We start from the raw sequence: 27,901 nt of genomic DNA on the forward strand, positions 1-27,901 counted from the left end.
TGAGCGCTTTCGGTCGCTCGCGTCTCTGCGCTCGCTCGCAGAGGACCGCGCGCTCACGGAGGACGGCTCGCTCGGCGATGCGGTCGCTATGACCATTTGTCAGTTTTTCCTTCAAGGCCGGTGCCGCTTTGGAGACCGATGCTGGAACGAACACCCCGGCGCCAGGGGTTCCGGCGGGGGACGGCAGCAGCAGCAGCAGCCTGCAGGTGACGCTTCCCGGGCGGGCACGGCCTGACATGGGGCCCGCGCGTCCCTCGTGGGTCCCCAAGCGGGGTCCGGCGCCGCCCAGCGCGGCTCAGGTGACCTGACGTGCGGGGACCGCGGCCTCCCGGGCCAGGCGGCGCGTGGTGCCCGGGCGCCCCCGTCGGAGCGCTGGTCCGTGGTGGCGATCTGTGGAGCGAGCGAGGCTCTGGCTCTGGCCCTGGGCGCTCGAGCCAGACAGAGAGTTTTTAGGTCAGAAGTGGCTGTCAGGGCCTCGTGGGTGGTTGCGTGGCGGCGGTGGGCGCCTCGGCGCGGTACGCCGACGTGTAGCGGCCCTTTCCCGCGACCCCGAGGTTTACTGAATTCTTTCTAGCAGCTTGGGTCCGAAGCGGGGCTCCTCCTCGAGGGGTAGGCCGCTGCCCCCTTTGGAACTCTAACGCTAGCTGGGACTGCACCGCAGAGAAACGCACGCGCTCGGGAAGCCCTGGGAAGGGCTGCACCGGCCCCAGCGAGCTCTGCGGGGTCGCCCTGGGCTCGCCGCCCACCCCATCCTCCTGTCCTTTCGCAGCGTTGGTGGTGACGTGGCTGGTCCCCGCTTCAGGAGCCAGCCCTGTTGGCGTCGGGCACAGTTGGTCGGGGTGAACTATTCCCGATGAACAAAGTAGCACCCAGACTCCGAGGAAGGTGAGCGCGGCCCGCTCGCCCCGAATGCTGAGTGCGTGCAGAAAGTGCAGATAGCCCCTGACAGATAAATGGATTGAACCCCTAGGAACAAACGAGTGTGTGTGGAATTAGAAGCGTGAGGAGGTGAGGCTCTGCGGTCGTGTCCTCACCCCCCCAGAGGACTTGGAACTTTGGGGAGATAAGGTACCACTGGCTCCTGTTTGGGGGGTCTGCTGCTGCTGCCTCCGCCTTTTCCTCTCGGTTGGTCAGGAGGAGCTGGCGATGCGCACCTCCCATCATTCCCGTCTCTTACCATAGCGGATGGAGTAGCCCAGAGACAGGTGGATTACCTCTCTGGGCCCCAGCCGCGAATGGTGAGTGAACATGACTGTCAGCACAGGACAGAGTCCCGAGGGCTGATTTTGAAATGTGTGAAATAATAATAATCAACTCATAGAACCTCAGTGCATTTTATCCACATATTAAATTACCTCTGCAATCTCCCCAGGAGGAGAAGGGAGGCTGAGGCACATAGATTTAAGCATCTATTCAAGGTCAGAGGTAGAATCTAATCTTTTTTTTCACTGTCCTTTTTTCATTCTTGGCCCATTTGTTCAGTGTTTTCTCAGACCCTGTAGGAGCAAAGGATGATAAAAACACAGCTTTTTATCCACAACGAGCTTCTGGTGTAATAGATCTGTGTCAGCTGAACCTACTATCATTATTTTTCTATGGATTTTCAATCCTCTCTTAATACACAAAAATGCCATGAGACCACAGTATGATTTGTTGATATTGTAGTAGAATGTTGTCCTTATCAAATCTTATGTGTATGTCAGCACATAACAAGATGAAACATAATGAAAGTGTTAGAGATTTTGAAAGAGGAGTTACCAGTAAAATTGTTAATTTTGTTTATTTTAGGTAATAACAGATGTGGTTGGAATGCTACCAGTCAGAGATACTCCAGTGTTATCCAGCCATCCAGTTTTTCCCAGTCTGCGCCATGGGGAGGCAGCAGAGAGCAAGAAAGGCCGGCTGTCGGTGCCTTTGACTCTGGAGCTTCCACTGTCAGGAGCAGGGGCTTCGGATTATCTGAGAACTCGTTTGCTTCACTTAGCTCTCATGGGCAGGAAGACGAAAAGAAACTTCTGTAAGTGAAGCCTTCAGGAAAGTTACTACCCGTTTCTTTGTTGCTGTTGTTGTTTTTCCCAAAAGCACTTGCAGTGTTTTCTTGAAAAAAGAAACAACCCACTGTTAAACAATCAGAGTATGTGGTGAACATTTGGTGCCCACTTTCCATATTGGAGCACTTGGGTTCAAGTCCCAGGTCTGCTTCCCATTTCAGCTTCTTGCTAATGTGCACCCTGGGAGGAGGCAGATGATGGCTCAAATATTTGGTTCCCTAATACCCATGTAGGAGACCCACATTGAATTCTGGGCTCCTGGCTTCATTCTGGTCCAGCCTCAGCTATAGTGGACATCTGGGGAATGAATGAGCAGATGGAAGATCTGCCTCTGTTTCTGTCTTTCAAATAAATAAATAACAAATTTCTTTTTTTTTAATTAATTAATTTACTTTTAATTTTTTTGACAGGCAGAGTGGATAGTGACAGAGAGAGATAGAGAGAAAGGTCTTCCTTTTTGCCGTTGGTTCACCCTCCAATGGCCGCCGTGGTAGGCGCGCTGCGGCCGGCGCAACGCGCTGATCCGATGGCAGGAGCCAGGTGCTATCCTGGTCTCCCATGGGGTGCAGGGCCCAAGCACTTGGGCCATCCTCCACTGCACTCCCTGGCCACAGCAGAGAGCTGGCCTGGAAGAGGGGCAACCGGGTTTATTTTTTATTTTTGACAGGCAGAGTGGACAGTGAGAGAGAGACAGAGAGAAAGGTCTTCCTTTTTGCCGTTGGTTCACTCTCCAATGGCCGCTGCGGCCGGCGCATCGCGCTGATCCGAAGCCAGGAGCCAGGTGCTTCTCCTGGTCTCCCATGCAGGTGCAGGGCCCAAGGACTTGGGCCATCCTCCACTGCACTCCCGGGCCATAGCAGAGAGCTGGCCTGGAAGAAGGGCAACCGGGATAGAATCCGGCGCCCCAACCGGGACTAGAACCCCGTGTGCCGGCGCCGCAAGGAGGAGGATTAGTCTGTTAAGCCACGGCGCCGGCCAAAATTTCTTTTTTAAAAGTGTTTTCTTTTAAAAGAAATAAACCACTCTTTAAAAAAAATAAGAGTATAGAGCAGGCCTTAGGTCTAGCAGTTAAGAAATCCACATCCCACGTTGGCGTGCCTGGCTTTGAGTTCTGGCTCTGTTCCTGTCTCCGGCTTCCTGCCATGCACCCACTGGGAGGCAGCAGGTGATGCTCACCGATTTGGGTCCCTGCTTCAGTCCAGACCAGTCCCGGTGTGGTGCAGGCGTTTTGAGAGTGAACCGGCACGTGGGAATTCTGTCTCTGTCTCTCTGCCTCTAAAATAAATAAGTATATAAATTTTAAAAATCAGAATAGGCCGGCGCCACCGCTCAATAGGCTAATCCTCTGCCTGCAGCGCCGGCACACCGGGTTCTAGTCCCGGTCGGGGCACCGGATTCTGTCCTGGTTGCCCCTCTTCCAGGTCAGCTCTCTGCTATGGCCCAGGAGTGCAGTGGAGGATGGCACAAGTGCTTGGGCCCTGCACCCGCATGGGAGTCCAGGAGAAGCACCTGGCTCCTGGCTTTGGATCAGCACGATGCGCCTGCTGCAGCGGCTATTGGAGGGTGAACCAACGGCAAAGGAAGACCTTTCTGTCTCTGTCTCTGTCTCTCTCACTGTCCACTCTGCCTGTGGGGGGGAAAAAAATCAGAATAAGCAAAAAGGTAAAAAGTCATCCATGATCCTGTAACTCAGAGCTAACGACTGATTTGCTATATCTCACCCTAGACTTTATTTCACTTAAAAATATATTACCTTTCCGTATGAGCAGAATGCCTGCTCAGGGCTGCACATGCTTTTTCCACTTTCTGCTGATGATACTGTATGGTGACTATTTTTCTGAAGTTCATCCTGTGCAAGTTCATTGTAAAGGATGAGTTCTTTACAAAGTACAAGGTGATTTAAAACAACTTGTGATCTTGGAGATCTCTGATGAAAGAATCTTCAAAAGGTTCATGAAAAGGCATATCATGAAAAAGTTATGCATGAATTTCAGAATTTCTTGCATTAGTATAAACATCTTCTGGGGCTGACTCTGTGGCACAGCAGGTTAAAGCCCCGCCTGCAGTGCCAGCATCCTAGATGGGTGCTGTTTGAGTCCCGGCTGCTCCACTTCTGATCCAGCTCCCTGCTAATGCACCTTGGAAAGCAGTGGAAGATGGCCCAAGTGCTTGGGTCCCTGCATCCACATGGGAGACATGGAAGAAGCTCCTGGCTCCTGGCTTTGGGATCAGCTCAGCTCCAGCCATTCTGGCCTTTCAAATTGGATATATCTTTAAAAAAAGAAAAAGAAAGAATCAGATCTTTCCATGGCTTTGCCACAAAATAACTGTTGATTTAAATCTGTTTCCGTTATGCAAAATATGAGAATTAGGCAAAATGATCTCTAAAGTCCTATAACCCACTTTGAAAATTTTATGATTCTGTATCACTTCTGCTGTTCCTAGTTAAATGTTCACTGATGTTAATTATAATTAACAAAGAAAGATTAAAATTAGTGTTTTTTATTTTATTATTTCTAGTTCTTTAAAAAATGCTATCTGTGATAGTTTTTAAGTATATCTTAATGGGTCATTGTTTTAAAAATCAAAATTACTGACTTCTCTGACATTATAAATAATATAGCCATAAAATACAGTTCTTTCTTCCTTTTTTTTTTTTAAATTTTATTTGAATGGCAGAGACAGAGGTTTCCACCTGCTGGTTCACTCCTCAAATGCTTGCAACAAACATGACTGGACTAGAGTAGGCCAAAGCCAGGAGCTCAGAACTCAGTCCAGGTCTCCACCAGATTAGCGGGGAGGACCTAAGTACTGGAGTCACTATCTGCTGCATCCACGTTGTACACTAGCAGGAAGCGGGATCAGAAGCGAAGCAGCCGGGACTCAACCCAGGCCCTGCAGTGCGGGATACGGGCATCCCAAGCAGGGCTGCAACTGCTGTGCCGCACTCTCACCGCTGTAGTTCAGATTTCTGTAAGCTGCTTTAAAGAACATTCTTTAGGAAATATAAGCGAAGAAATCTAAAATTATGTTTAGTAGAATTTAAGATTTCAGTCATCGAAAATCGTAAATGATAAATTTTAGCAAACAGGTAGTAAAAAAGATCTTTTACTCTATTTTTTCCTTTTTTTTTTTTTTTTCCCAGGGAAGGAATTATAAAAGATATGGTGGTTTGGAAGTCATCCGGACAGTGGATGTTTTCTGTTTATTCACCGGTAAAAAGGCAGTCTAATATTTCAGGTAACTGAGAAGTTAGGTACCTTAAAAATGTGTTCTAAAGCTGTTATTTTCCAAAAATAAGATCATGCCAAATAAATTAACCACAGTTACCATTAGGAGAGTTTGGACAAGATGCCTTCCTTTAGAATATCCCTTTCCCTTTTTATTTTGTCCATAGTCCCTAAGCCCTTTGTGATCTTAAACTTAGACCTCCATCCAGGCTTTTCCACCCACCTTGGTGGTCCTGGACCATCAACCTGGTGAGGAAACAGCAGGTACATAGCAGAGAGAACTCCGGCAGTCAGTACCCAAAACTCAGGGGCCTCCGCTGTTGTCATCCTGCTCACTCATTCTGTGTGCATTTGCGACACAGCACTCTCTGGTTACTCAGTCATTCAGCAAGTTGCATTGAATTTCTTCTGTGCTGGGCCATGCTCAAAGCTAGCAGTGACTGAATGATGTACAGATTCCTCCCTTGCAAAGCTTATGTTCTTGGCAGAGAAAGGCAAGAGGTAATGCAGAGAAATGAGAGAATTTCAGATAGTGATATTTCTATAAAGGAAATAAAATATTAAGACTTTAGTCCGTGTAAGAATTAATACTTAATTAGTACTAAAGTAGTTTTCATCAGTTCAGAGTTAAACATAGTATCTATCACCCTAAAGAAGTGATTCTCAAAATAAAGAACATGGAACCCTGAATAGAGTTGCCTGATAAAAATACAGGACATCCTGTTAAATTTAAGTTTCTCATAAACAAAGAATAGCGTTCTTAGTATATATACAGCCCAAAATATTTGGGACACTTTTAGACTAAAGAAGTGTTTGAATGGCTGAAATTCAGATTTAACTGGGTGTCTTGTATATTTTTTTTCTGTAAAATTTATCAGTGGCCTCTTTTCTTTGATTTTTTTTTTTTTTTTAAGATTATTTATTTGAAAGATGGAGTTACAGAAAGGCAGGGCAGAGAGAGAGAGAGAGGTTTTCCATCTGCTGGTTCACTCCCCAAATGCCCACAAAGGCCAGAGCCAGGCCTATCCAAATCCAGGAACCAGGAGCTTCTTCTGGGTCTCCTACATGGGTGCAGGGGCCTAAGGACTTGGGTCATCTTCTACTGCTTTCCCAGGCCAAAGCAGAGAGCTGGATTGGAAGTGGAGCAGCCAGGACTAGAACCAGCACCCATATGGGATGCCAACACTGCAGGAGGTGGTTTTACCTGTTATGCTACAGCACCAGCCCCACGTCCTGTATTTTTAGTTCCTAAATCTGGCAGCCCTACCCCTGAGAGTCTTTCAGGGTCTGGACACGTCTAGAAACATTTTCATTGATTGCCATTTTCACCACACCGACGGATGCCAAAGCACTGTTGGATAAGACTGCTTGAATTTCAGCGTAGTCAAAGCAAAGACAGCAGACTGCTTGTAGAATGTAGCACTCAGAATGAGACCTTGTAAATGCCTTTTGAACTCCACAGTGTCCCCCAGGAAAGGTAAAAATGGTTGATGTTGTTACATCTTCACCCCTGAGTGCGTAACTTTTTTTTTTAAATTTTTTATTTATTTGAAAGTCAGAGTTACACAGAGGGAGGAGAGGCAGAGAGAGAAAGAAGTCTTCCATCCAATGGTTCACTCCCCAGACGGCTGCAACGGCCGGAGCTGTGCTGATCCGAAGCCAGGAGCTTCTTCCCGGTCTCCCACGTGGGTGCAGGGGCCCAAGGAGTTGTGCCATCTTCTACTGCTTTCCTGGGCCATAACAGAGAGCGGGACAGGAAGTGGAGCAGCTGGGTCTCGAACCGGCATCCACATGGGATGCCGGCACTTCAGGCCAGGGTTTAACCCACTGCACCACAGTGCCGGCCCCCTGAGTATGTAACTTTTTAAAAACAATTCTCAATGTCACTGGTGACAAGCCCACAGTCGCCTCTTCCCCGTGTGTAAGTGTCATAGTTGTCTCCAGGGAAACATGGCTGGCTGATTTATGAGCCAAGCTAGCCACTTTTTTGTCCATTTTTATTTGTAAGAATGACAGCTATGGTTATTCAGACTTGGGTATTTGGCAGACATGTTAAAAAATGAAGTGAGCTTGTGCCTTCAGAGAAAACAGCTGACAGTGATTATTGCCAGGAACAAAAGTCAAGCTTTCAAGCAAAAACTAGAATCTTTTCTGTCACTATGAGCAATGTGGTTTCTCAATACTTAAAGTCTCTTCTGGTGAGATAAGTGACATTAACAGTTGTGAGTCTTTGGTACTATACAACATTAGGTGCCAACACTCAGAAGTTCTGCATAAGTCACTGTATTTTCCCAGTGATCCCGGGTGTGATGTTATAAACGTTTGCATGGCTGAAAAGTCCATTCTACATACAAGATAAACCAGTGCATTTGAATATAATGGTACTAAGAGTCTATTTTTTTAAAGATTTATTTATTTATTTGAAAGAGTTACAGAGAGGGAGAGAGAGAGGGGTCTTCCATCTGCTGGTTTACTCCCCAAATGGCTGCAACAGCCAGAGTGGGACTTGGGCCATCTTCTACTGCTTTCCCAGGTCATAGCAGAAAGCTGGATCGGAAGTGGAGCAGTCAGGACTTGAACCGGGGTCCACATGGGATGGCAGCACTGCAGGTGGCGGCCTTACCCACTATGCCACAGCGCCAGCTGCCTAAGTCTTTTTTTTTTTTTTTTTTTAAGATGTATTTATTTACTTGAATGTCAGAGTTACACAGAGAGGGAAGGAGAGGCAGAGAGAGAGAGGTCCTCCATCCGCTGATTCACTCCCCAGATGGCTGCAATGGCTGGAGCAATGCCGATCCGAAGCCAGGAGCCAGGAGCTTACTCTGGGTCTCCCACGTGCGTGCAGGGGCCCAAGGATTTGGGCCATCTTCTACTGCTTTCCCATGACATAGCTGAGAGCTGGATCGGAAGTGGAGCAGCCAGGTCTTGAACTGGCGCCCATATGGGATGCCGGCACTGCAGGCGGCAGCTTTACCCGCTACGCCCTACGCCACAGCGCTGGCCCCCTAAAAGTCTTAATATGGCTTAAGTCCACATTATAGCTAATCTTTAAGAAACTAGCACTTGTCATATTTTGCTACAATATCAGAATATCCACAGTTATCTGTGAAGGCCGTTTAGATCTTCCTTTCCTGGCTGCATGACTGGGAGTCCAGCTTTTCTTCATACACTTCAGCCAGAACAGCTTCTGGCAACAGAGTGAATGCAGAGGCTAAAACAAGAGATTTCCAAACCTAAAACAATGCGGTTCATCTCTCTCGAGGTATTTTTTTGTTTTGGAAGATAGTTTTTTCATTTAAATGGATATGTAATTGGTTTCTTGTAAATGATTAAACAAATATTTTCCAAATTCCTCAGTTTACTTTTCGAATGTGGGAGTTAGCTATATATGTAAAACACAGATCTTTGGGGTCCTTTAAGGGTTTTTTCCTTCTTAATGGTTCTTAAGAATGTAAATAGATCCTGAGACCAACCATTTTTCTGTACCACTGTCCTTAGGCATCTGTTATTTAGAATGAATTAACTTCCTGTGCAGCTAGAGTGATGCTACTTCTGTACCACCCTTGCAAGAATTGAGAAAATAGCACAAATTATTTCCTGTGTTCTGTGGTTCAGAAGAGGAACCCTGATTAAGCTATACCTGGAGGGTATAGAAAGTAGCTAGGGGAACAGTGTTAATTTAGATAGAGTGGTTATTCTTTCTTACAAACTGAGATTGGAACTGAGTTCTGAGTGATGAGAAAGTAGTGATTATGGGAACATTTGGAGAGAACATTCCCGGAAGTAGCATAGGGGATTCAAAAGCCCTGAGTTGGGAATAAGAGTGGCCTTGTAGGAGAACAGCTGAGGCCTGAATAACTGGAGGGGAATAAACAAGGCAGAGAGTAGTATGACTTAGGGCCACAGAAGAAGCCAGGGATCACGTCTCATTGGGCCTAATTACCCTGGGCGGGCAGCCCTGAAGAGCAGGAGACGGGTGCGTTCCAATCAGGAAATGCTTGCTCAGGCTGCTCTGTGAAAACAAAAATCATCTGTTGGGAGCAGAGATAGAAGTAGAGGCAGGGAGAGAAGTGGGTGAGTGCTGTTGAGGACTGCATTGAAATTATTAGCAGTAGAGACAGAATTGGTCAAATTCAGGCCATTTCAGAGCTAGAACTAGCACGATGCTGATTAAATATGAGAAAAGAGATATCCAAGATGACTCCTGAGTGTTTTGGGCTGAGCAGTCGATAGGTGTGGGAAGGACAAGTCACTGGAGGCCATCCAGGGTCCCGACTTGAATGTTTAATCTTTACTCTGAGGCACGGGTCTTTGGAATTATTTGTATTCTTGGAGTTAATTATATCTGCGTTAATCCTCTAGAAAATAACCCAAACGCTTATTTTCCTTTCTTAATAAACTTTCAATCATAAAACTTATAGCTGTAGAAAACTTGGAAAAGCATAGGAATATGTAAATAAAATGAAAATCACCTAATATCACAAAGATATTTACATACTCACAAATATATTTCTTGTTTATATATATGAATATAAAATTAGGACCCTAATCTGGTTTTGTGTTCTTTTTTGTTTGCAGTTTGTCTGTTACTAAAATCCTGGAATGAAATCCTTACACATAACACCCTGGTTTATATATATAATTATTTTCAGAGGTTAAGTCCTAGAAGTTTTATTATAAGTCAGAGTGTGAGCATTTTAGGACCTGGTGATGCTCACTGACAATTTTTCCCCAAGAAAAACTGTTCTGTTCCCTTAATAGTAATTTAAGAGACTATATATTTCCCATATCAGAAACAATAAATATCTGTTTTTAATTTTTGCCAATCCAGTAAATATGCATTTTATCTCTATTTTAAGTTGCATTTTAAAAATTTAACTATTTCATTTATTTACTATTTGATTTATTTTTTGTAAATTGCCTGTGCATTCTTGCCCATATTATTTTTCTTACCAATTTGTGAGAACTACTCATACACTGAAATTAGCTCTTTTGTCACGGATATTACAAGAATAGTTTTCTGAGTTTACTATTTGTCATTTAATTTTGCTTATTGTGGTTTCTGACAGGATGTTTTTGGACAGAAGTATGAATGTATGTGTTCAAATATTTTCCTTTGTTATTCCTACTTCATTTATCTTGAGAAAATTCTTCCCAATGAAAGACCAAATAACCCACTCTATTTGATTCTAATTTTATAGTTTACTAAACGTGAGATAAGTGATAGGCTTTGAGTTTCTCCTTATGCTTATGAGAGTTTTCTAATAATCAACATTAGCATATTTTCTTGTCTAGCACCTCTAGCTTTACTATCAAAATTATTAATATTGATCTTAAAGATTCCAATTGATTCCTCACTTCAGGTTTTACAGACATATCACCAGAGGAGTTGAGGCTTGAATACCATAACTTCTTAACCAGCAATAACTTACAGAGTTATGTAAGTTTGTTTCCTATTCATCTACCTCAATAACAGACGAGCTGTTCATTACTGTTTCTTTGGAGTGGCTTGCTTGTGTGTTGGCAGAGTTGCTGAGGTCTGTCATTTTCTTCAGGACAGGCTATTTTTATTTTCTAAATTACATTCTTTGAAATTTGTTGGTAATCTATCATGATAATGCATTTTGACTGTAGTGACTAGGGATATAATTTTTGTTATAAATGAATTACCCAGCAATCAGCCTAAAAATCAAACCCTTTCATCTTTTGACAAACATTTATTAAGGATCTGTTAGGTGCAGATCCCATGATGAATGCTAGAAAAACAGTTAAGTAAGATGCAGTCGATCATACGGATTAACACCCTTACATCAAATACCAAAAAACAGATAACAGTAAAAATATGGGCTAGAAAAGTTGGCATTCCTAACAGAAAACAATCTAAATTTTGTGTTTTTCTATTGTCTGCGTCATCATCATGCATTTCAACTAGTACACATGTTCAGCTCCCTTCCAAATGTCACCACTCTGCTGCCAGGTGCTGGTGATCCTTAACCAGGTGATACAAGGAGTGGAAGAGCAGGGAGAGGGACGAGCGCTGGAGTATCCGTGGCGAATCAGGGTGGGGTCAATGCAGGTTTTGCAAGTTAATGCACCAGAGAACTGTTAGAGAAACTTTCCTTGATTTTGATGAAGAAATAAATGCTAAGTTGTTATTGAAGAGACTAACATACACCCAATACTGAAGCATTTTGTTCTCTTCTCTCTTCAGCTAAATTCTGTCCAACAGTTAATTAATCAGTGGAGGAACAGGGTAAATGAGCTGAAAAACATAAATGCCTCAACTCAAGCGGCTCTGGTGAGTATCAGGAGACTTCAGGGAAGTAGCTGACCTGCTGCCTGTGCTGCAGAGTCTGTTTCCCCTTGGGTTTGGAGAGCAAAGCAAGCATTCTCTCTTGAGAATTATAAAGGCTGTATTCCCAGCATAACAACATTGAGAATCTGGGTCCTAGAATTTTCATCTGTTCTCAGTTGGAAAGCAGAGATGATTATGCTTTTTAGAGTCAAGTTGTTAACTTTATTTTTTTTAAAGATTTACCTATTTATTCAAAAGTCAGAGTTGCACAGAGGGAGGAGAGTCAGAGAGAGAGAGAGGTCTTCCATCCGATGGTTCACTCCCCAGATGGCTGCAATGGCTGGAGCTGCGCCGATCCAAAGCCAGGAGCCAGGAGCTTCTTCTGGGTCTCCCACGTGGGTGCAGGGGCCCAAGGACTTGGGCCATCTTCCACTGCTTTCCCAGGCCATAGCAGAGAGCTGGATTGGAAGTGGAGCAGCCTGGACTAGAACCGACGCCCATATGGGATGCCAGCGCTTCAGGCCAAGGCGTTAACCCACTGCACCACAGTGCCGGCCCCATAGTTTTTAACTTTAGTAGTACTAGTTTTGAGAATTGGAAAATATTTCATAAATTCAAGTATTTAAAGTTACCTGAGTTCTTAAGAAAAGTTACTTTGAAAAGTGACAGGAATACACATTCAGACTAACACGCTCTTGTGTGACTGAAAGATTCTCACCGTAGTAGGTTCCTGGTCGGCCACAGAAATGCCGCTAGAAGACTTAGAAAGGGTCTTCAGAACGTTCTTGCAAAATATGTATTGTGAAAACATTGTACACCAAAATCCATTTACCTTTCAATTCCATTTTTCTACAAACTTTCCAAAGGTCCCTTGTATGCTCACTTGTCTCCACAGATCCATGGTCCTGACTATAGCAAGTTTGCTTTTCTGTTTCTGTCAATAAAATTGTGATTTTTCTACCCCATTAAAAAAATCCTTAAGAACGTTATTTTAAAACAAGAAACTGGGGGCCAGCGCTGTGGCATAGTAGGTTAGGCATTTTCCTGCAGTGCCAGCATCCCATGTGGGTGCCAGTTCAAGTCCTGGCTGTTCCACTTCCAATCCAGCTCCCTGCAAATGGTCTAGGAAAGCAATGAATAATGGCCCAAGTCCCTGGGGCCTACATCCACGTGGGAGACCTAGAGGAAGCTCCTGTCTCCTAGCTTCGGATCGGCCCAGCTCCAGCCCTTGTGGCCATTTGGGGAGTGAACCAGCAAATGGAAGACCTATCTCTCTGTCTCTCCCTCCCTCTGTAACTCTCACAAGTAAATAAATAAATCTTTGCAAAAAAAAAAAAAAAAAAGCAAGAAATTTACATTTAGAATGTTAGTAACCCCAGTTCCCCCAGCAGTCCAAAGCTTCTACTGTAAAAGTCCCGGGAGTGGTGTCTGCCTAACAGCAATTGCCGACAGTCGCAGCGTCCTCCCCTCCCTTGAATCCGTGCTTCCTAGCCAGCCCGTGTACAGGCTGATTCTTTCCCCTTTCGGCTGCTGTGCCATTGGAATTGAGTGGGCCATCTTGGAAGTAGTCTGTTCCTAGGTGAGAGTGGCCTGTAGTCAGTAATGGGAGCTGGAGGAGGGAAACTGAGCCAAAGAACCTGGAGCCGGAAATCCCGAGCTCTTGGCTGATGTCCTCGGGCCCCTCCGTGGGTAGGGGTCCGGAACAGCCCACCTATCGCTGCCTTAGCGTGTGCAGCAGCCCCTTCCGTCTGCGTGCGGAGTGGTGACCTACTGTGTGGATGTGCTAGAACGTGTTCATCTGTTTTCCTGCTAAAGAAGAGTAAACCGAGGGAGCAGAGTCAAACCTAAGAGAAAAGTGCGTGCTGCCTGCTTCATCTGTGTGACCCTCCGCACAGCTGTCAGCACAGTGACGGAAACGTTCTAAATCTCGATGGAGGTCGTTTGTCAAAACTCGTCGAAATATGTACCAAAAATGGTGCACTTTATTGTGTAAAATCTATACCTCTTAAGTAAATGTTTTTTGTTTTTTTTTTTTAAAAAAAGCTATTGGAGCTTCCCTTGCTCAGGAAAGGCCTCTCGGAGGGAGGAGTCAGGGAGAAGCTCCTGGAAAGGGAGACTGAGGTTTCGGGGCTGAAAGACCTCCCTAGAGCAGGGACTAGTGAGGGAAAAGGAAATGCTTCATGGATTTTAGTAGTAACCTCTTTTTTTTTTTTTTTTTTTTGACAGGCAGAGTGGACAGTGAGAGAGACAGAGAGAAAGGTCTTCCTTTTGCCGTTGGTTCACCCTCCAATGGCCGCCGCGGTAGTGCGCTGCGGCCGGCGCACCGCGCTGTTCCTGGTCTCCCATGGGGTGCAGGGCCCAAGAACTTGGGCCATCCTCCACTGCACTCCCTGGCCACAGCAGAGAGCTGGCCTGGAAGAGGGGCAACCGGGACAGGATCGGTGCCCCGACCGGGACTAGAACCCGGTGTGCCGGCGCCGCAAGGCGGAGGATTAGCCTGTTGAGCCACGGCGCCGGCCAACCTCTTTTTTTTTTAAAGATTGATTTATTTATTTGAAAGGCAGAGCTGCAGAGAGCCATAGGCAAAAGAGAGAGAGAAGTCTGCCATCTGCTGGTTCACTCCCCAAATGGCCACAAGGGCCGGAGCTGCGCCAATCCGAAGCCTTGGAACTTCTTCTGGGTCTCCCACGTGGATGCAGGGTCCCAAGCACTTGGGCCAATTTCCACTGCTTTCTCAGGCCATACCAGAGAGCTATATCAGAAATTGAGCATCCAGGACTCAAACCGGTGCCTATGTGAGACGTCAGCATACTGGGGCCAGCGCTGTGGCATAGCGGGCCTGCAGTGGTTTTACCCACTATGCCACAGCGCAGGCCCCAGTAGTAACTGTTTAATAAGATAATTATATTCCAGCATTAAATTGCATATCCTATAGAGGTCTCTTTCTCCTGTTGTCTAGATTTTTTTTTTTTTTTAAGATTTATTTTATTTATTTGAAAGATAAGAGTTACAGAGAGAGGTAGAGACAGAGAGGTCTTCCATTCCACTGGTTCACTCCCCAGATGGCCGCAACGGCCACAGCTGAGCTGATCCAAAGCCAGGAGCCAGGATGCTTCTTCCAAGTCTCCCATATGGGTACAGGGGCCCAAGGAGTTGGGCCATCTTCTACTGCTTTCCCAGGCCATAGCAGAGAGCTGGATCGGAAGTGGAGCAGCTGGGACATGAACCCATGCCCATATGGAATGCCAGCACTGCAGACTGGGGCTTTAACCCACTGCACCACAGCACCAGCTCCTAGATTTCTTAATAAATGCAAATCTTCCCTTATAATATAGATATCAAAGTGTACTATCAAGAATATTTTTCTGGGGGCTGATGATGTAGTGCAGCAGGTTAAGCTGAGCTTGCAACCAAATCAGAGTGCCAGTTTGCGACCCAGTTCCTCTGCTTCCCATCCATCTCCCTGCTAATGCACCTGGGAAGGCAGCAGAAGATGGCCCAACTACTTGGTCTCTTGTCATCCATGTGGGAGACCAATATGGAGTTTCTAGCTTCTGGCTTTGGCCTGACCCACCCCTGACTATTGCCACCTTTTGGGGCAGGGACCAACAATGAAAGATCTCTCTCTCTCTCCCCCTCTCCCCTCCTCCCCCACCCCCCGGTGCTCTACCTTTCAAATAAGTGAATAAAGTATGTATGTACATGTATATACCCATGCCCCATGGGTACAGGTGTTTAGCCTAGCAGTTAAGGTGCCTGCCCACATTGGAAGGTCTGCATCTGATTCCCAGCTCTTGCTCTTGACCCCAACTTTCTGCCAGTACAGACTCTGTGAGACAGCAGAAATGGCTGAAATAATAGGTTTCTTGCCACACATGTGGAAGTAAATAAGAATAAGCTATTTTTGTGATTATATGTGCTCATTATAGAAATTTTTTAAAAAGCACAGATAAACTCTCTCAGGGACTGGCATTGTGGTATTGTGGGTTAAGCTGCTTCCTGTAGTGCCGTCATCCCGTATGAACATGGGTTAGAGTTCCAGATGCTCAGCTCCCTGCTAATGTGCCAGAAAAAGCAGTGGAAGATGGCCCCACTCACGTGGAAGACCTGGATGGAGTTCCAGGTTTCTGGCTTCAACCTGGCTCAGTCCACCTTTGGGGAGTAAACCAGCAAATGGAAGAGATTTCTCTCTCTCTGTCTGTCTTTTCCTCTCTCTCTGTAACTCTGCCTTGCTCGGCGCCGTCCTCGTCCAGCAAGAGACAGAGACCGAACACTTTGCACGGGGTTCCTTTATTGCTCGGCAAGCAGGAGATCCAGCTTCGATCTCTTCTGGGCAGGAACTTCTCTTACACCCGCGTAGCAAGGGTTTATATGCACAATACACGTCACAAATCAGGTGATAGGCTAGAAGCGCGGGGATAGGACAATCTCGTGGCAAGGCGGGAAGGAGCGAGCTAGAGCGGGAAATCTAAGGCGGGAAGGAGCGAGCAAGAGCGGGAACTCCCTGAGATGAGGAAGAACCCGGAAGCAGGGAGTCGGCGCCATCTTAGGGGCACGGTTCCTCCGGTCTGGTTCCCTACATCTCCCTCCTTTTGTTTTTGCACAAATCACATCCCCGACGGCCCTGGCTCATGAGGGCCGGGAGAATATTTACTAGGCAGAGAGTAGAGGTGCATACCCAGCGTGCTTGTGATCCGTTAGTTACGGAACTTCAAGGGCCTGGCCACAACCCCTGATGTCTCCGTTAGGGATCAGTTTTTATTCCCTTTTGCTGGGGCAGGCTGGGAATTGAACCTGCATGCATATGCATATGCTCTCCCAGGACCCCCGGAACCCCCGGGTGGACTCCTGCTGCAGTACCTTTGGTCTCGCATACCCAGTTTTCGCTCCCCGTCAGGGATGGGTGATACAGCCCAATGAATGAGAGGGGGAACAAGACAACTCGAGGAAGGTGTGTGCCTGATGGAGGCATTGTCCATATGTGAGGCGTGAGTAGGGATGGGGGGACGAGGGTTTTAATCGCTTTGTTAGCTGTTGGTGGCGGAGCTGGTCCTGTGGGCCTCCGCCATCAGAGATATGCACGGGTGCCGTAGTGCGCCAGCACGCCCACTGTCCAGGCGTACCAACACAGGGGGCTGAGAGGTAGGGGGATGAATGGACTACCTGTGGCAAATGGTCAGGACTAGAGGACCTGCGAGTACTTTGTAACTGGGTGGCATAGTACGACTGACCGCCAGAAGTGCATTGGAAGTATGAGGAATCGCAAGAGCTGTGCATGGATTCTTGAAAGGTCAAGCAAGGACAGGAGTGGTTTTTGCTATGGGGATCAGAAACGCGGGGTTTGGGCACACATATGTAGCCGCGTGGTAGGCCGGGGATCCCCTGGAGGGGCAGATATGCAGTTTTGTCCCCACAATCAGCTGTGGCGATGTGAGTACGCTGCAGTACGGTGTTGCTGGTCCCCCCCTTGCAGTCGCAAGGGTTGCCTACGTTCTGCAGTAAAGCAGTGGGGTTGGAGTTAAAGCCCGCATAAGAGCCAGGGAGCAAAGCCGCTGCCAGTATGAAGAAGCGGAAGGGGTGCATCTCACGTCTCGTTGTTTTGTTGCAATTTGTCGTCCTGTGAGAGCGTGGTAATCTCGGTTATCTCGGGGGAGATGTCGTCCGTAGGTGATAGAGGTGTATCTTGCGGCGGCGGGGCTGTTTTTCTGACCAATCTTTCCGGTATCCAGAGAGGTTCTCTTCCAGATTCCTGTGGGAAGACACAGACCGCGCCTCGGTTCCAGCATAATACCGGATCCGGGCCGTACCACTTTCCCGTGAGGACATCTTTCCAACGGACATAGCCTCGTGAAGATGGCTCCTTTAACATGTGTCTCTCAGCGGGGGACATAGAATGATCTGTCAAATTCAAAAAGTTTATAGTAAACAGTGCAAGGGAGAGGCGCATTCGAGGGGTTTTGCCCGTGGCAATTCCCTCCTTTTGTTTTAAGAGAAAAGCCTTGAGGGTTCGATGAGCCCTTTCAATTATGGCCTGTCCCTGAGGGTTATAAGGGATTCCAGTTTTATGTTGTATCTGCATACGGGTGCAGAAATCTTGGAATGATTTACTTGTGTATGCAGGACCATTATCTGTTTTTAAAGTTTTTGGTTTGCCCCAGGCTGCCCATGCAGCAAGGCAGTGATTAATGACATGGGTGGTACGCTCACCCGTCTCCAGAGAAGCAAAAATTACTTGGGAACAGGTGTCAACTGACACATGAACATACTTTAAGGTCCCAAACTCGGATATGTGGGTGACATCCATCTGCCAGATATGTCCTGGTAGTAATCCTCGGGGATTAACCCCCACCGAAGGCACAGGGGTTAAAGTAGGGCATGCGGCACAATGGCGAACAATATCGCGAGCGGCAGCACGAGAAAGACCGAATTTGGCGGCAAGGGTTTTTGCGTTTACATGGAACTCTGAATGAAACTGGATAGCCTGCTCTTCTGGGGAAGAAAATTGGAGTATCCAAATGGGGCGTGTGGCTTGATCAGCTATAGCATTGCCTGTGGTCATGGGTCCAGGTAAGGAAGAATGAGCTCTAATATGAGTAATAAAGAAAGGAGCAGACCGATTCCAAATAGATTTTTGCAGGGTGAGGAAAACTGTCGCTACGGAGGATGAAGAATTGACTAGTCCTGCGGCCTCAAGGATAGACACAGAATTAACCACATAGCGTGAATCAGACACAATATTGACAGGTCCGGGGAAATCAGAGAAGACTTGGTTAACTATAAGAAGTTCAGTTACCTGGGGGGAGTTAGTAGCGAATTGGAATGTTTTTGGCACAGATCCTGAAACAACATATGCACCGACTCCTGTTTTAGAACCGTCGGTATACACTACTGGGGCTCCCTGTAAGGGCTTTTGGGATGTGGACTTTGGAAAAATAACTGGGTGAGACTGAACAAAGGTTAGCAAAGGATCAGAGGGTGTTCTGTTTGTAATAGTTGCGGAAGTGGAGCAGACTAAAACCGCCCAAGCATCAGTACAAGCGATTAGCACACGTACCTGTTCCATGGAATAGGGGACAACAATGGTGGATGGTTCGCGTCCAAAATGTTGGATAGCCCTCTGAATGGCTAGGAGAGTTATCTCCGCCACTGCCACGGGATAGTAACTAATAGATCTAGTAGATGACATTGAGGGATGGATCCAGAGGAGAGGCCCATCCTGCCATAGGACCGCGGTGGGCTGTTTAAGGGTGTCGAGGACCCAAAGAGTAAGGTCTCCCGCAGGGTCCCAACGTTTTAGGGCAGCTTTACTAAGGGCATCGTTGACAATTGACAGTGCTTGTTTGGCCTCAGAGGTGAAGGTTCGGGGGGAAGCAAGATCCGGGTCTCCTTTAAGTATATTAAAGAGGGGCTGCAATGCAGCATTAGGAATGTTAAGGTAGTGCCTAATCCAATTGATATCCCCTAAAAGTTTTTGTAAGTCATTTAGAGTGGAGATAGCATTGATTTTTATTTGAATTTTTTGAGGTCTAATTTGAGTAGGGGCGACTATAGCCCCAAGATAAGAAACTACAGACGACAATTGCACCTTATTAGGTGCAATATGCAGCCCTGCCCCTTCCAGCACTTGTTGGAGTGTACTGTATAAGGCCAGGAGCCTCTCTGCTGTGGGGGCTGCACACAGTAGGTCGTCCATATAATGTAGGCACCTGCAGTCGGAATATCGGTCTCTAAGAGGTTTTAGTACTTGGGCTACATAGACTTGACACATGGTGGGGCTATTAGTCATACCCTGAGGCAAGACTGTCCACTCCCAACGCTTGTCCGGTTGTTCCTGGTTCTGGGTGGGGACAGTAAAAGCAAAACGTGGGGTATCCTTTTTGTCCAATGGAATGGAAAAGAAACAATCCTTAAGATCTATTACAATAACAGGCCATTGGTTGGGAAGTGCCGAAAGCAGAGGAAGACCACGTTGCACAGGGCCCATAGGCTGCATCTGTGCGTTGACTGCCCTAAGATCATGTAAGAGTCTCCATTGACCTAATTTTTTGCGGATGGCAAAAATAGGCGTATTCCATGGAGAGGTGGATGGGATCAAATGACCAGCGTTGACCTGCTCCAAGACCAGAGTGTTGACTGCCTCCAGTTTCTCCTGAGATAGGGGCCACTGTGGAACCCAGACGGGTACGTCCGTTAGCCACGAGATGGGTAAAGGCTCCACTGGTTTAGGAGGCGAAACAGTGACCCCTAGGAAAAACCCAGGCCAACTTTACTTGGTCTTTGTTTTGGTTCAATGGGGGAAGGGTGGCCCTGGAGCTGGACACCGAGTCCCTTGCCTGGGACGTAACCCATATTTTGTAGCATAGATCGTACTGCAGGGGAAGTGGTGACCAAAGCAACATCCATTTCGGCCAGGACGTCTCTCCCCCAAAGGGAAATGGGTAGAGGTAAAATGAATGGAGAAAACTGTCCTCTATGACCCTCGCTATCCTGCCATGACAACAAGGCTGCACTGATTTTTGGGAAATGAGCAAAACCAAGTCCTTGCAAGGTTTGTTCCGCCACATTTGTAGGCCATGTACTAGGCCAGTCCTTTGTTGCTATAATGGATTTGTCGGCTCCTGTGTCTAAAAGTCCCTTAATGTCCTTGCCATTAATCTGCAACACTAAAGTGGGACGTTCATTTAAAAGCATATGTAAGCCGGTAAAATTAATGCCAGAGGACCCAAAGTTACCAGCGCCGCGAACGTGGTTTTTAGCTGGGATTAAAGAGTGAAGACTGGGCAGTAATAACATTTGTGCGATACGGTCTCCAGGATTGATTACTAAAGGTCCCTGAGGGGCCTGAACCATGATCTTTACTTACCAGTGAAATCAGAGTCAACTACCCCGGGGATCACAGCTAGCCCTCGGAGGGCGGCGGAGGACCGACCCAACACTAATCCAACCGAATCCGGGGGCAGAGGACCGGAGCAGTCGCTCTCCACTAATTGTACCCCCATCTCCGGAGTTAAGAGGAGAGGGGAGGTGGCGCGGAGGTCCAGGCCTGCGGACCCGTGAGTGGCACGGGCTGAGGGTGCACTGGGTGTAGCGCAGACACGGGAGGTGGAACCTGAGAGTAGATTTGATTTTGGGGGCTCCTCGCTGGGTTGGGGAGCCCCCTCTGGCCGTTTTTTGGCCCCTGGGCGCTACCTGTAAGTGGGTTGCCATCGATATCGAAAGCAGAACGGCATACCTCTGCCCTATGAGGGCCCTTGCGGCAACGGCGACAAGGCTCTATGCCTGAAGGCTGTGCCGTGGAATACCCATGGCTGAGATTGGGGCAATCGCGTTTTCTGTGACCCGGTTGATGACATTGGAAGCAAAGTCCTGAAGATATGGGGGGTCGGGTCGATTTAGATTTTGGACTGTTTTCTTTGACTTTTGCCAGCATCGCAGCTAGGCCCGCATTAGTAAGTGGCCCACCGGTATCTCTGCAGTATTTTAACCAGGAGTCCAGAGATTTATGTCTATATTGTCGAAGAATGTTTTTGCACTCTTTATTAGCCTGCTCAAAAATAATTTGTTTGACCAGTGGCTGAACGTCAACCTCGGAAGGGAAAATACGCGACGCAGCCTCAAGTATGCGAGCGACAAAATCAGCGAAGGGTTCGGCCGTGCCCTGAACGATCTTGGTGAGGTGGCTAGCTGAGTCACTTGGATTGGACGCCTGCCTCCACGCACGTTGGGCACAGTTGGAAATTTGCCTGTATACTTGTCTAGGGAATTGGGTCTGGTCAGCCTGATAAGGTCCACGCCCTAAAAGCATATCAGCATTCCACGTAGGGTGGCCGTCCTCAGCATTTTCATCTGCCTGGTCATGACAGCACTCTGTATTCATAGATTGCCACAAAAGAAAGCCGCCTGGACTTAAACAGGCCCGAGCCAATTGGGTCCAGTCGCTAGGTGTTAAAATGGACTGGCCGACTGATTCAAGGAGTGACAATGTGAATGGGGCTGTGGGTCCATAGTCATGGACCGCAGCCTTAAGTTGTTTTAATACTGTCATGTCCAATGGTTCGTGCCGGGCCTCTCGCGTGCCCAAAGCCAAAACAGGGTAAGCCTGAGCGGGGGCAGCGGGAGCGCCAGTTCGCAACTGTTTCCAGGCTTGTTGATGAAACTGTCTGCCTGAAAAAGGTGGCACATTTGGGACGTTTAATGGCCATGGCGGCACGGGTGTTAGATGGGGCTGAGGCACGCCTACATGACCGCCAGTAGGAGGCGCTGCGTCTTTAATCTGATGGGCGGGCACGACATCGATAGGAGGAGCCGTAGGCACTAGAGGGCGTAAACAGGCATCTTTTAACTTTTGCCGCAGCTGCGCATACGTAGGAGGCGGGGATTTAGGATCGCCGTCCCCTTCCCCCTCAGACTCAGAGGAGGCGGAGCCACATTCGGAGCCTGAGGCCAGTGAGGAAGTCTGGCATCCCGTGTCCTTAAATTGTATGAGGTCCCGGGCGCCGTCCGAGCTCTGAGAACGAACTTCCTCGAGAGCCTCGCGAACCGCCGTAAGAGTCGGGCGGTCCGCTCCCACCGACCTCTCCTCTTGGAGGCACGCCCGCAGTAGTTCCCATAAGGGGAGAACAACGGGGTCGATATCGGGTTCCTGGGGATCGTTAACTGTGCGCCGGAGATCCTTTCCTAATTTCTCCCAAGACTCAAGAGTTATTTGGCCCTCGTGGGTGAGCCACGGCGCAAAGAAATCAACACTTCCAAGGAACCTGACAAGTGTGGTCTTAGAAACCTTAATCCCTTTGCTACGCAATAATGCTTTTAACGGATTAAGCAACATTGAATGGCTAGATGAATTTCCCATTTTCAGTTTAAAGCGGGAAGACACGTCCGCTATCTTATTTTCAGTTTAAAGCGGGGGAACAAGTCTGCTATTCTTTCAGTTTAAAGCGGGGAAACACGTCCGCTATCTTAGGGTGCGTCCACCCTCCAACCACGAGATATACCTCACTCGCGGGGCCCAGACGGTAAGACTGACCTCGCTTACCTTCTACTTACCGGGCAACGTAGAGGAAGCTCCCCGTACGGGCCACCAGCTGCTCGGCGCCGCTCTCGTCCAGCAAGAAACCGACACCGGGCGTCTCGTAGAAGAGCTCTTTATTACTCAGGGCGCGGGAGATCAGACCTCGATCTCTGGCGGGCAGGAACTACTCGCACATCCGGTGGTCGGGGCATATATACGCAGTACACGTCACGAATCATATGATTACAAGGCTGTGTCAGGATAGGACAGCTCAGGGGTAGCGCGGGAAACTTTGCCGGGGAAGAAGAACCCGGAAGCAGGAAATCAGCGCCATCTTAGCGCTGCGGTTCCTCGGGTTTGGTTCCCTACACTGCCTTTCAAATAAATAATTTTTTTTAAAAGAAACACTTAAGGCCGGCGCCGTGGCTTAACAGGCTAATCCTCCACCTTGTGGCGCCAGCACACCGGGTTCTAGTCCCGGTTGGAGCGCCAGATTCTATCCCCGTTACCCCTCTTCCAGGCCAGCTCTCTGCTGTGGCCCGGGAAGGCAGTGGAGGATGGCCCAAGTCCTTGGGCCCTGCACCCGCATGGGAGACCAGGAGAAGCACCTGGCTCCTGGCTTCGGATCAGCGAGATGCGCCATCCGCAGCGGCCATTGGAGGGTGAACCAACGGCAAAAAGGAAGACCTTTCTCTCTGTCTCTCTCTCTCTCTCTCTCTCACTATCCACTCTGCCTGTCAAAAAAAAAAAAAAAAAAAAAGAAACACTTAAAATTTATCAAACAGAGACTGTCACTATTAACTTACTGATTTATATATATATATATTTCTATTATTAGTAGCTATAATTACATTGTTTATCCAGTATTTGAATTATATCCTATCCTTTCAACATCATATTATGGGCATTTTTTCCATGTTAAACAATTAAACACATTAAACCATATATATATATATATGGTACACACAAACACACACATACACACACACACTTATTTGAGCGAGACAGACCAACAGGCTCCCCTCCACTTATTTACCTGCAATGGGCAAGACTGAGTCAGGCTACAGCTGGGAGCTGGGAACTGAATCCAGGTCTCCTACATGGGCAACAGGGGCCCAATTACTTGAGCCATCACCTGTTGCCTCCCAGGGTGCAGGAAATTAGAATAAGCACCAGAATGGGTTTCAAACCCAGGATTCCAACATGGGATTCAGGCATCCTAACCAGCAACTTGACCACTAGGCTAAACATTCAGTACACAACTTCACATTTTTATAAACACATATTTTAAAAACTGAATTTGGAGCCGGCGCCGCGGCTCAGTAGGCTAATCCTCCGCCTTGCGGTGCCGGCACACCGGGTTCTAGTCCCGGTCGGGGCACCGATCCTGTCCCGGTTGCCCCTCTTCCAGGCCAGCTCTCTGCTATGGCCCGGGAGTGCAGTGGAGGATGGCCCAAGTGCTTGGGCCCTACACCCCATGGGAGACCAGGAGAAGCACCTGGCTCCTGCCATTGGAACAGCGCGGTGCGCCGGTCGCAGCGCGCCTACCGCGGCGGCCATTGGAGGGTGAACCAACAGCAAAAGGAAGACCTTTCTCTCTGTCTCCCTCTACTGTCCACTCTGCCTGTCAAAAAATAATAATAATAATAAAAAATTAAAAAAATAAAAAAAAAACTGAATTTGGCTGTACAGTGTGGAGGAAAGGTACTTTATTATTTGCATACCATTTTTTTAAAGCTCTCTGATGTAAAGGATGGAATGAATCAAGCAGCACCTACGTTCGGATTTGGCAGTGGGCAAACAACCACCTTTGGATCACCAGGTAAGTGACACGTGCAGACCTTCACTGATTTAGAAAAGTCGAACTTAAAAGCCTTCAAGTTATAAAGCTGAATCACCCATGCAGATTCTCCCACCTTACGTTAGGCAGCGTTGAAGAACTGGCTCGTCAAGCATTTGTGCGAGCAAGGCCAGAGTGGGCATGGTGTTTAAAGGATCCTGTGTTGGGGGAATGATTATTTCAGGAGTTTCACAAGAATACGTAACTGTGGTGGCAGCACTTTCGGGAGGTTTCTGTTGCTCTGTGTACCAGCAGGGCACTGTCATTACAGCTGTGAGATGGGGTGACAAGCTGCAGGTGAAGTCCACCCCCTGTTCCCTTAACTTTTCCTTGGGGTTGGGGTAAACCAGAGTGGAAATGAGGCCCATAACAGAAGAGACAGGGCTGTGGGGTTTAGTGTGTTCTAACTTCATTTCCCAATAAGCTTCCCAACCTCAAAACATGGCAGAAATAAGGACAGCAGGGAGTATAACATAGCCATGTCTTCTGACTGTAATAGATTTTTCCTCCTGTATTTTGTAGGTTTTCCAGTGAAAAACAGCAGTAATAATGCTCAGGTCTTTAGCTTTAAACTAAACTCTGGATTTGGCAGTGCCCCTTCCGGAAGCCAGTCAGTGTTTGGGGGTCCTCCAGCGTTTGGAGCAGGTCCCTCTGCCGGTTCTGCCATCTCTGCTTCCACTCCAGCTTTCGGATTTGGGAAACCTGAAGTCACATCTGCTGCTGCATTTTCATTTAAAAGCCCTGCAGCTTCCAACTTTGGATCGCCAGGATTTTCAGGATTTCCGGCTTCCTTGGCGGCAAGCCCAGCCGGAGCCCCAGCAGCCCCAGCCTTTGGCAGTGGCGGTTCTGTGGCTGGTTTTGGTCACGTGAGCTCACAGTCACAGACTACGTTCTCTAAGCCATCTAATGACATCTTTGGAAATGGCAGCATCTCCACCCCTGTCCCAGTATCAAGTGTCCTTGTCACAAAAGATAACGTGTTATTTACAACCAAGGATCAGCTAACAGCAGAAGAACTGGAACAATTTCAATCCAAGAAATTTACTCTGGGAAAAATTCCACTAAAGCCACCACCTCTGGAGTTTCTAAATATTTAAAAGGATGCTTGCTTTTAAATGCAAAAAAGAATGTGTTTTGAAATTATTTTGAGCGGTTCATATGAGAAAGCAGACACACACATGCATATATGTACATATGTAGACATACACATACAAATAAGGAATATAAGGTTTTGCATTTTCATTTTTTTCTTAAAGCTAACTATTTAAGATAAACAACAAAACTGTTTAGCAAGAAGGGACATTTTTTGTACTATAATTACGAATACAGCTGAAAAAAATTGCACTGAATAAAGTACTTTTCTCATTGTATACCACTTGTCTCACCCTTTAAAATGTTATCTTTAATTTTTTTTTAGGAAGGAGATAATTTAACTATTGTAGGGAAATGCTCAAATGTTTAGCTTACTAGTAGGATAACATTGGTGGCAAGACTTCATGTGGAAGATTCTCTAAAAGACATAACTAATTTAATCTCAAGAGTGACAGCTCTTCAATGACCTGGGGAGCCCTCACGCCTCATGATTTGGTTCTGTCTCAATTCTGGCCACCTCCTGGACCACCATTTATGTTTTCTTCAATAGTTTTTGTGTTGGCTTCATGTCTGTGTGATTGTTTTAATTCCTCACAGCAGTCAGGTGGAGAAGGAACAGAAAGTACGGTCTCCTGTGAGTGACTAGTACATGTGGTGGCGTCAGGATCCCCAGCTGCTGTGCCTAGAGCTGCTGCTAGGCTTCTGAGACAGGTTTGGATTCCCAGCGTGCGCAGACTGAGGGAGGTCGGGAGGCATTGCACGACGATCCGCACACCGAAGGCCTGAGGCCCGAGTCAGAAGTTCTGTGCTTGCCCGGGTTTTAGAATGCACACAGCAGTTACCTCCCACGGATCTGGTGCTGAGCTGATTTCTTTAAGTGAAAACCTTACCCAATAAAGGATGTGCTGTCCAAATGGTTTTAATTTATATGTAAAAGATTCAGTCCTCTAAGGATCCAGATTACCCATTAAACTTGAAGAACTGTGTGATTTTGACAGGTCTGGAATCCCTGCTTTTAAAGTAGGATCCGCAGCCAAGGTGTTTTGTTACTGTGGTTTCTTAGTAAGCAGATGTTCAGAGTCGCTTTATAACTGCAGACAACCCAAATGTCTATCAGGTGATTGGATAAACTGTGGTATCATCTACAAAGGAGGATTAGTGATACAACAATGTGGATCAGTATTAATCGTGTTGAGTAGAAGAAGGCAGACCTCACCAAGAGGAAAAAGCAAACATAACACATGTAATCTGTAGACAGTTACTCAGTGCTTGCCTGGGAGACAGGGATGGGAGGGCCTGGGCTTTATAAAGAAGCAAAAAGAAACTTTGGGGACGATGGCTGAGTTCATTGTCTTGATTGCAATGATGACTTCATGAATGGATACATATGTCAAAACTCATTGAGTTGGATACTTTAAAGATATGTACTGCATTGTACCTAAAATATACCTCAATAAAACAAGAAGAATGAACTAAAGTAAAATAGTGTGTGACAAAGAGAAAAAAGAATCCTTAACATAGTATTCACAACAGGCAAATGTATATGGTCATGTGTAGCTTAACAGGGATAGCTTCTGAGAAATGAGCCATTAGCTCACTTCATCCTTGTGTTAGCATCACAAAATAGCCTACTACACAATTGGCTAGAAGGGATAAATTCACGTGAAGTCTGTTGGCTGAGTATATCCGTACAGTGGATAACACACAGCCTTGGAAAGAAATTCTGACACATGCTACAATGTGGGTAAACCTTAAGGATACACAAGTGGAATAAGCCTGGCACAAATACTTGTCTGAGTCCACCCACGTGCAGCAGTTAAATTCACAGGGACAGCAGAATGGTGGTTATCAGTAGCTGGGGAAGGGCAGAACCAGAAGCGACTGTTTAACAGGTACAGAGTTCCCATACTGCAGGGTGCAAGTGTTCTGGATGTCAGCTGGTGAGGGTTGCACAGCAGTGCGAATGTATTTAATGTCACCAATTAGCCAAATGTTTTAAAGGGGGAATTTAATTACATGTATTTTACTACCAAAAAAAAAATTGCTTTCCTCTGAGGAAAATTGGACACAGTCAGGCACAAACAGCCCTCGGCATGTCTTTTCCACATTAAGTGGTAGCACAGGGTGCGTATCCGAGAGACTTCTTCCAGAGTTCTGAGCTAGCTACTTTACTGTCATTGAGGCCACTGCTGAAGTGTCCGGGATGTCACTTTGTAAACTGACACCCGGGTTTACTCGATCCCTCCTAATGGGTCCTTTCCACTCACTCAGTTTATGTCACTAAAACTGCAGAAGCCATTTTAAGAAATTTATTTGAAAGAGTTGCACAGAGAGAGGAGAGGTAGACAGAAAGGTCTTCCATCCAGTGGTTCACTCCCCAGC

General features: G+C 47.0%; 1 protein-coding gene across 3 annotated transcripts; it reads left to right on the forward strand.

Annotated features, from left to right (window-relative positions):
- NUP42 (nucleoporin 42) lies at window positions 1–26,986 on the forward strand. Of its 3 annotated transcripts, none has more exons than XM_062178626.1 (7): window positions 1–206; window positions 1,789–2,017; window positions 5,197–5,291; window positions 10,645–10,721; window positions 11,493–11,579; window positions 24,325–24,409; window positions 24,950–26,986. In XM_062178626.1, the coding sequence occupies exons 1-7, from the start codon at window positions 89–91 to the stop codon at window positions 25,522–25,524; spliced, it is 1,266 nt and encodes a 421-aa protein (XP_062034610.1). In that variant the 5' UTR covers window positions 1–88; the 3' UTR covers window positions 25,525–26,986. The 3 variants fall into 3 exon arrangements, with proteins under 3 accessions (XP_062034610.1, XP_062034612.1, XP_062034611.1); XM_062178628.1 differs by lacking the exon at window positions 5,197–5,291 and adding an exon at window positions 770–885 and having other exon boundaries at window positions 115–206; XM_062178627.1 differs by lacking the exon at window positions 5,197–5,291 and having other exon boundaries at window positions 125–206.
- Window positions 26,987–27,901: the final 915 nt, after the last annotated feature.

This window comes from Lepus europaeus, chromosome 20 (genome assembly GCF_033115175.1).
Source record: "Lepus europaeus isolate LE1 chromosome 20, mLepTim1.pri, whole genome shotgun sequence".
NCBI classification, from domain to species: Eukaryota; Metazoa; Chordata; class Mammalia; order Lagomorpha; family Leporidae; genus Lepus; species Lepus europaeus.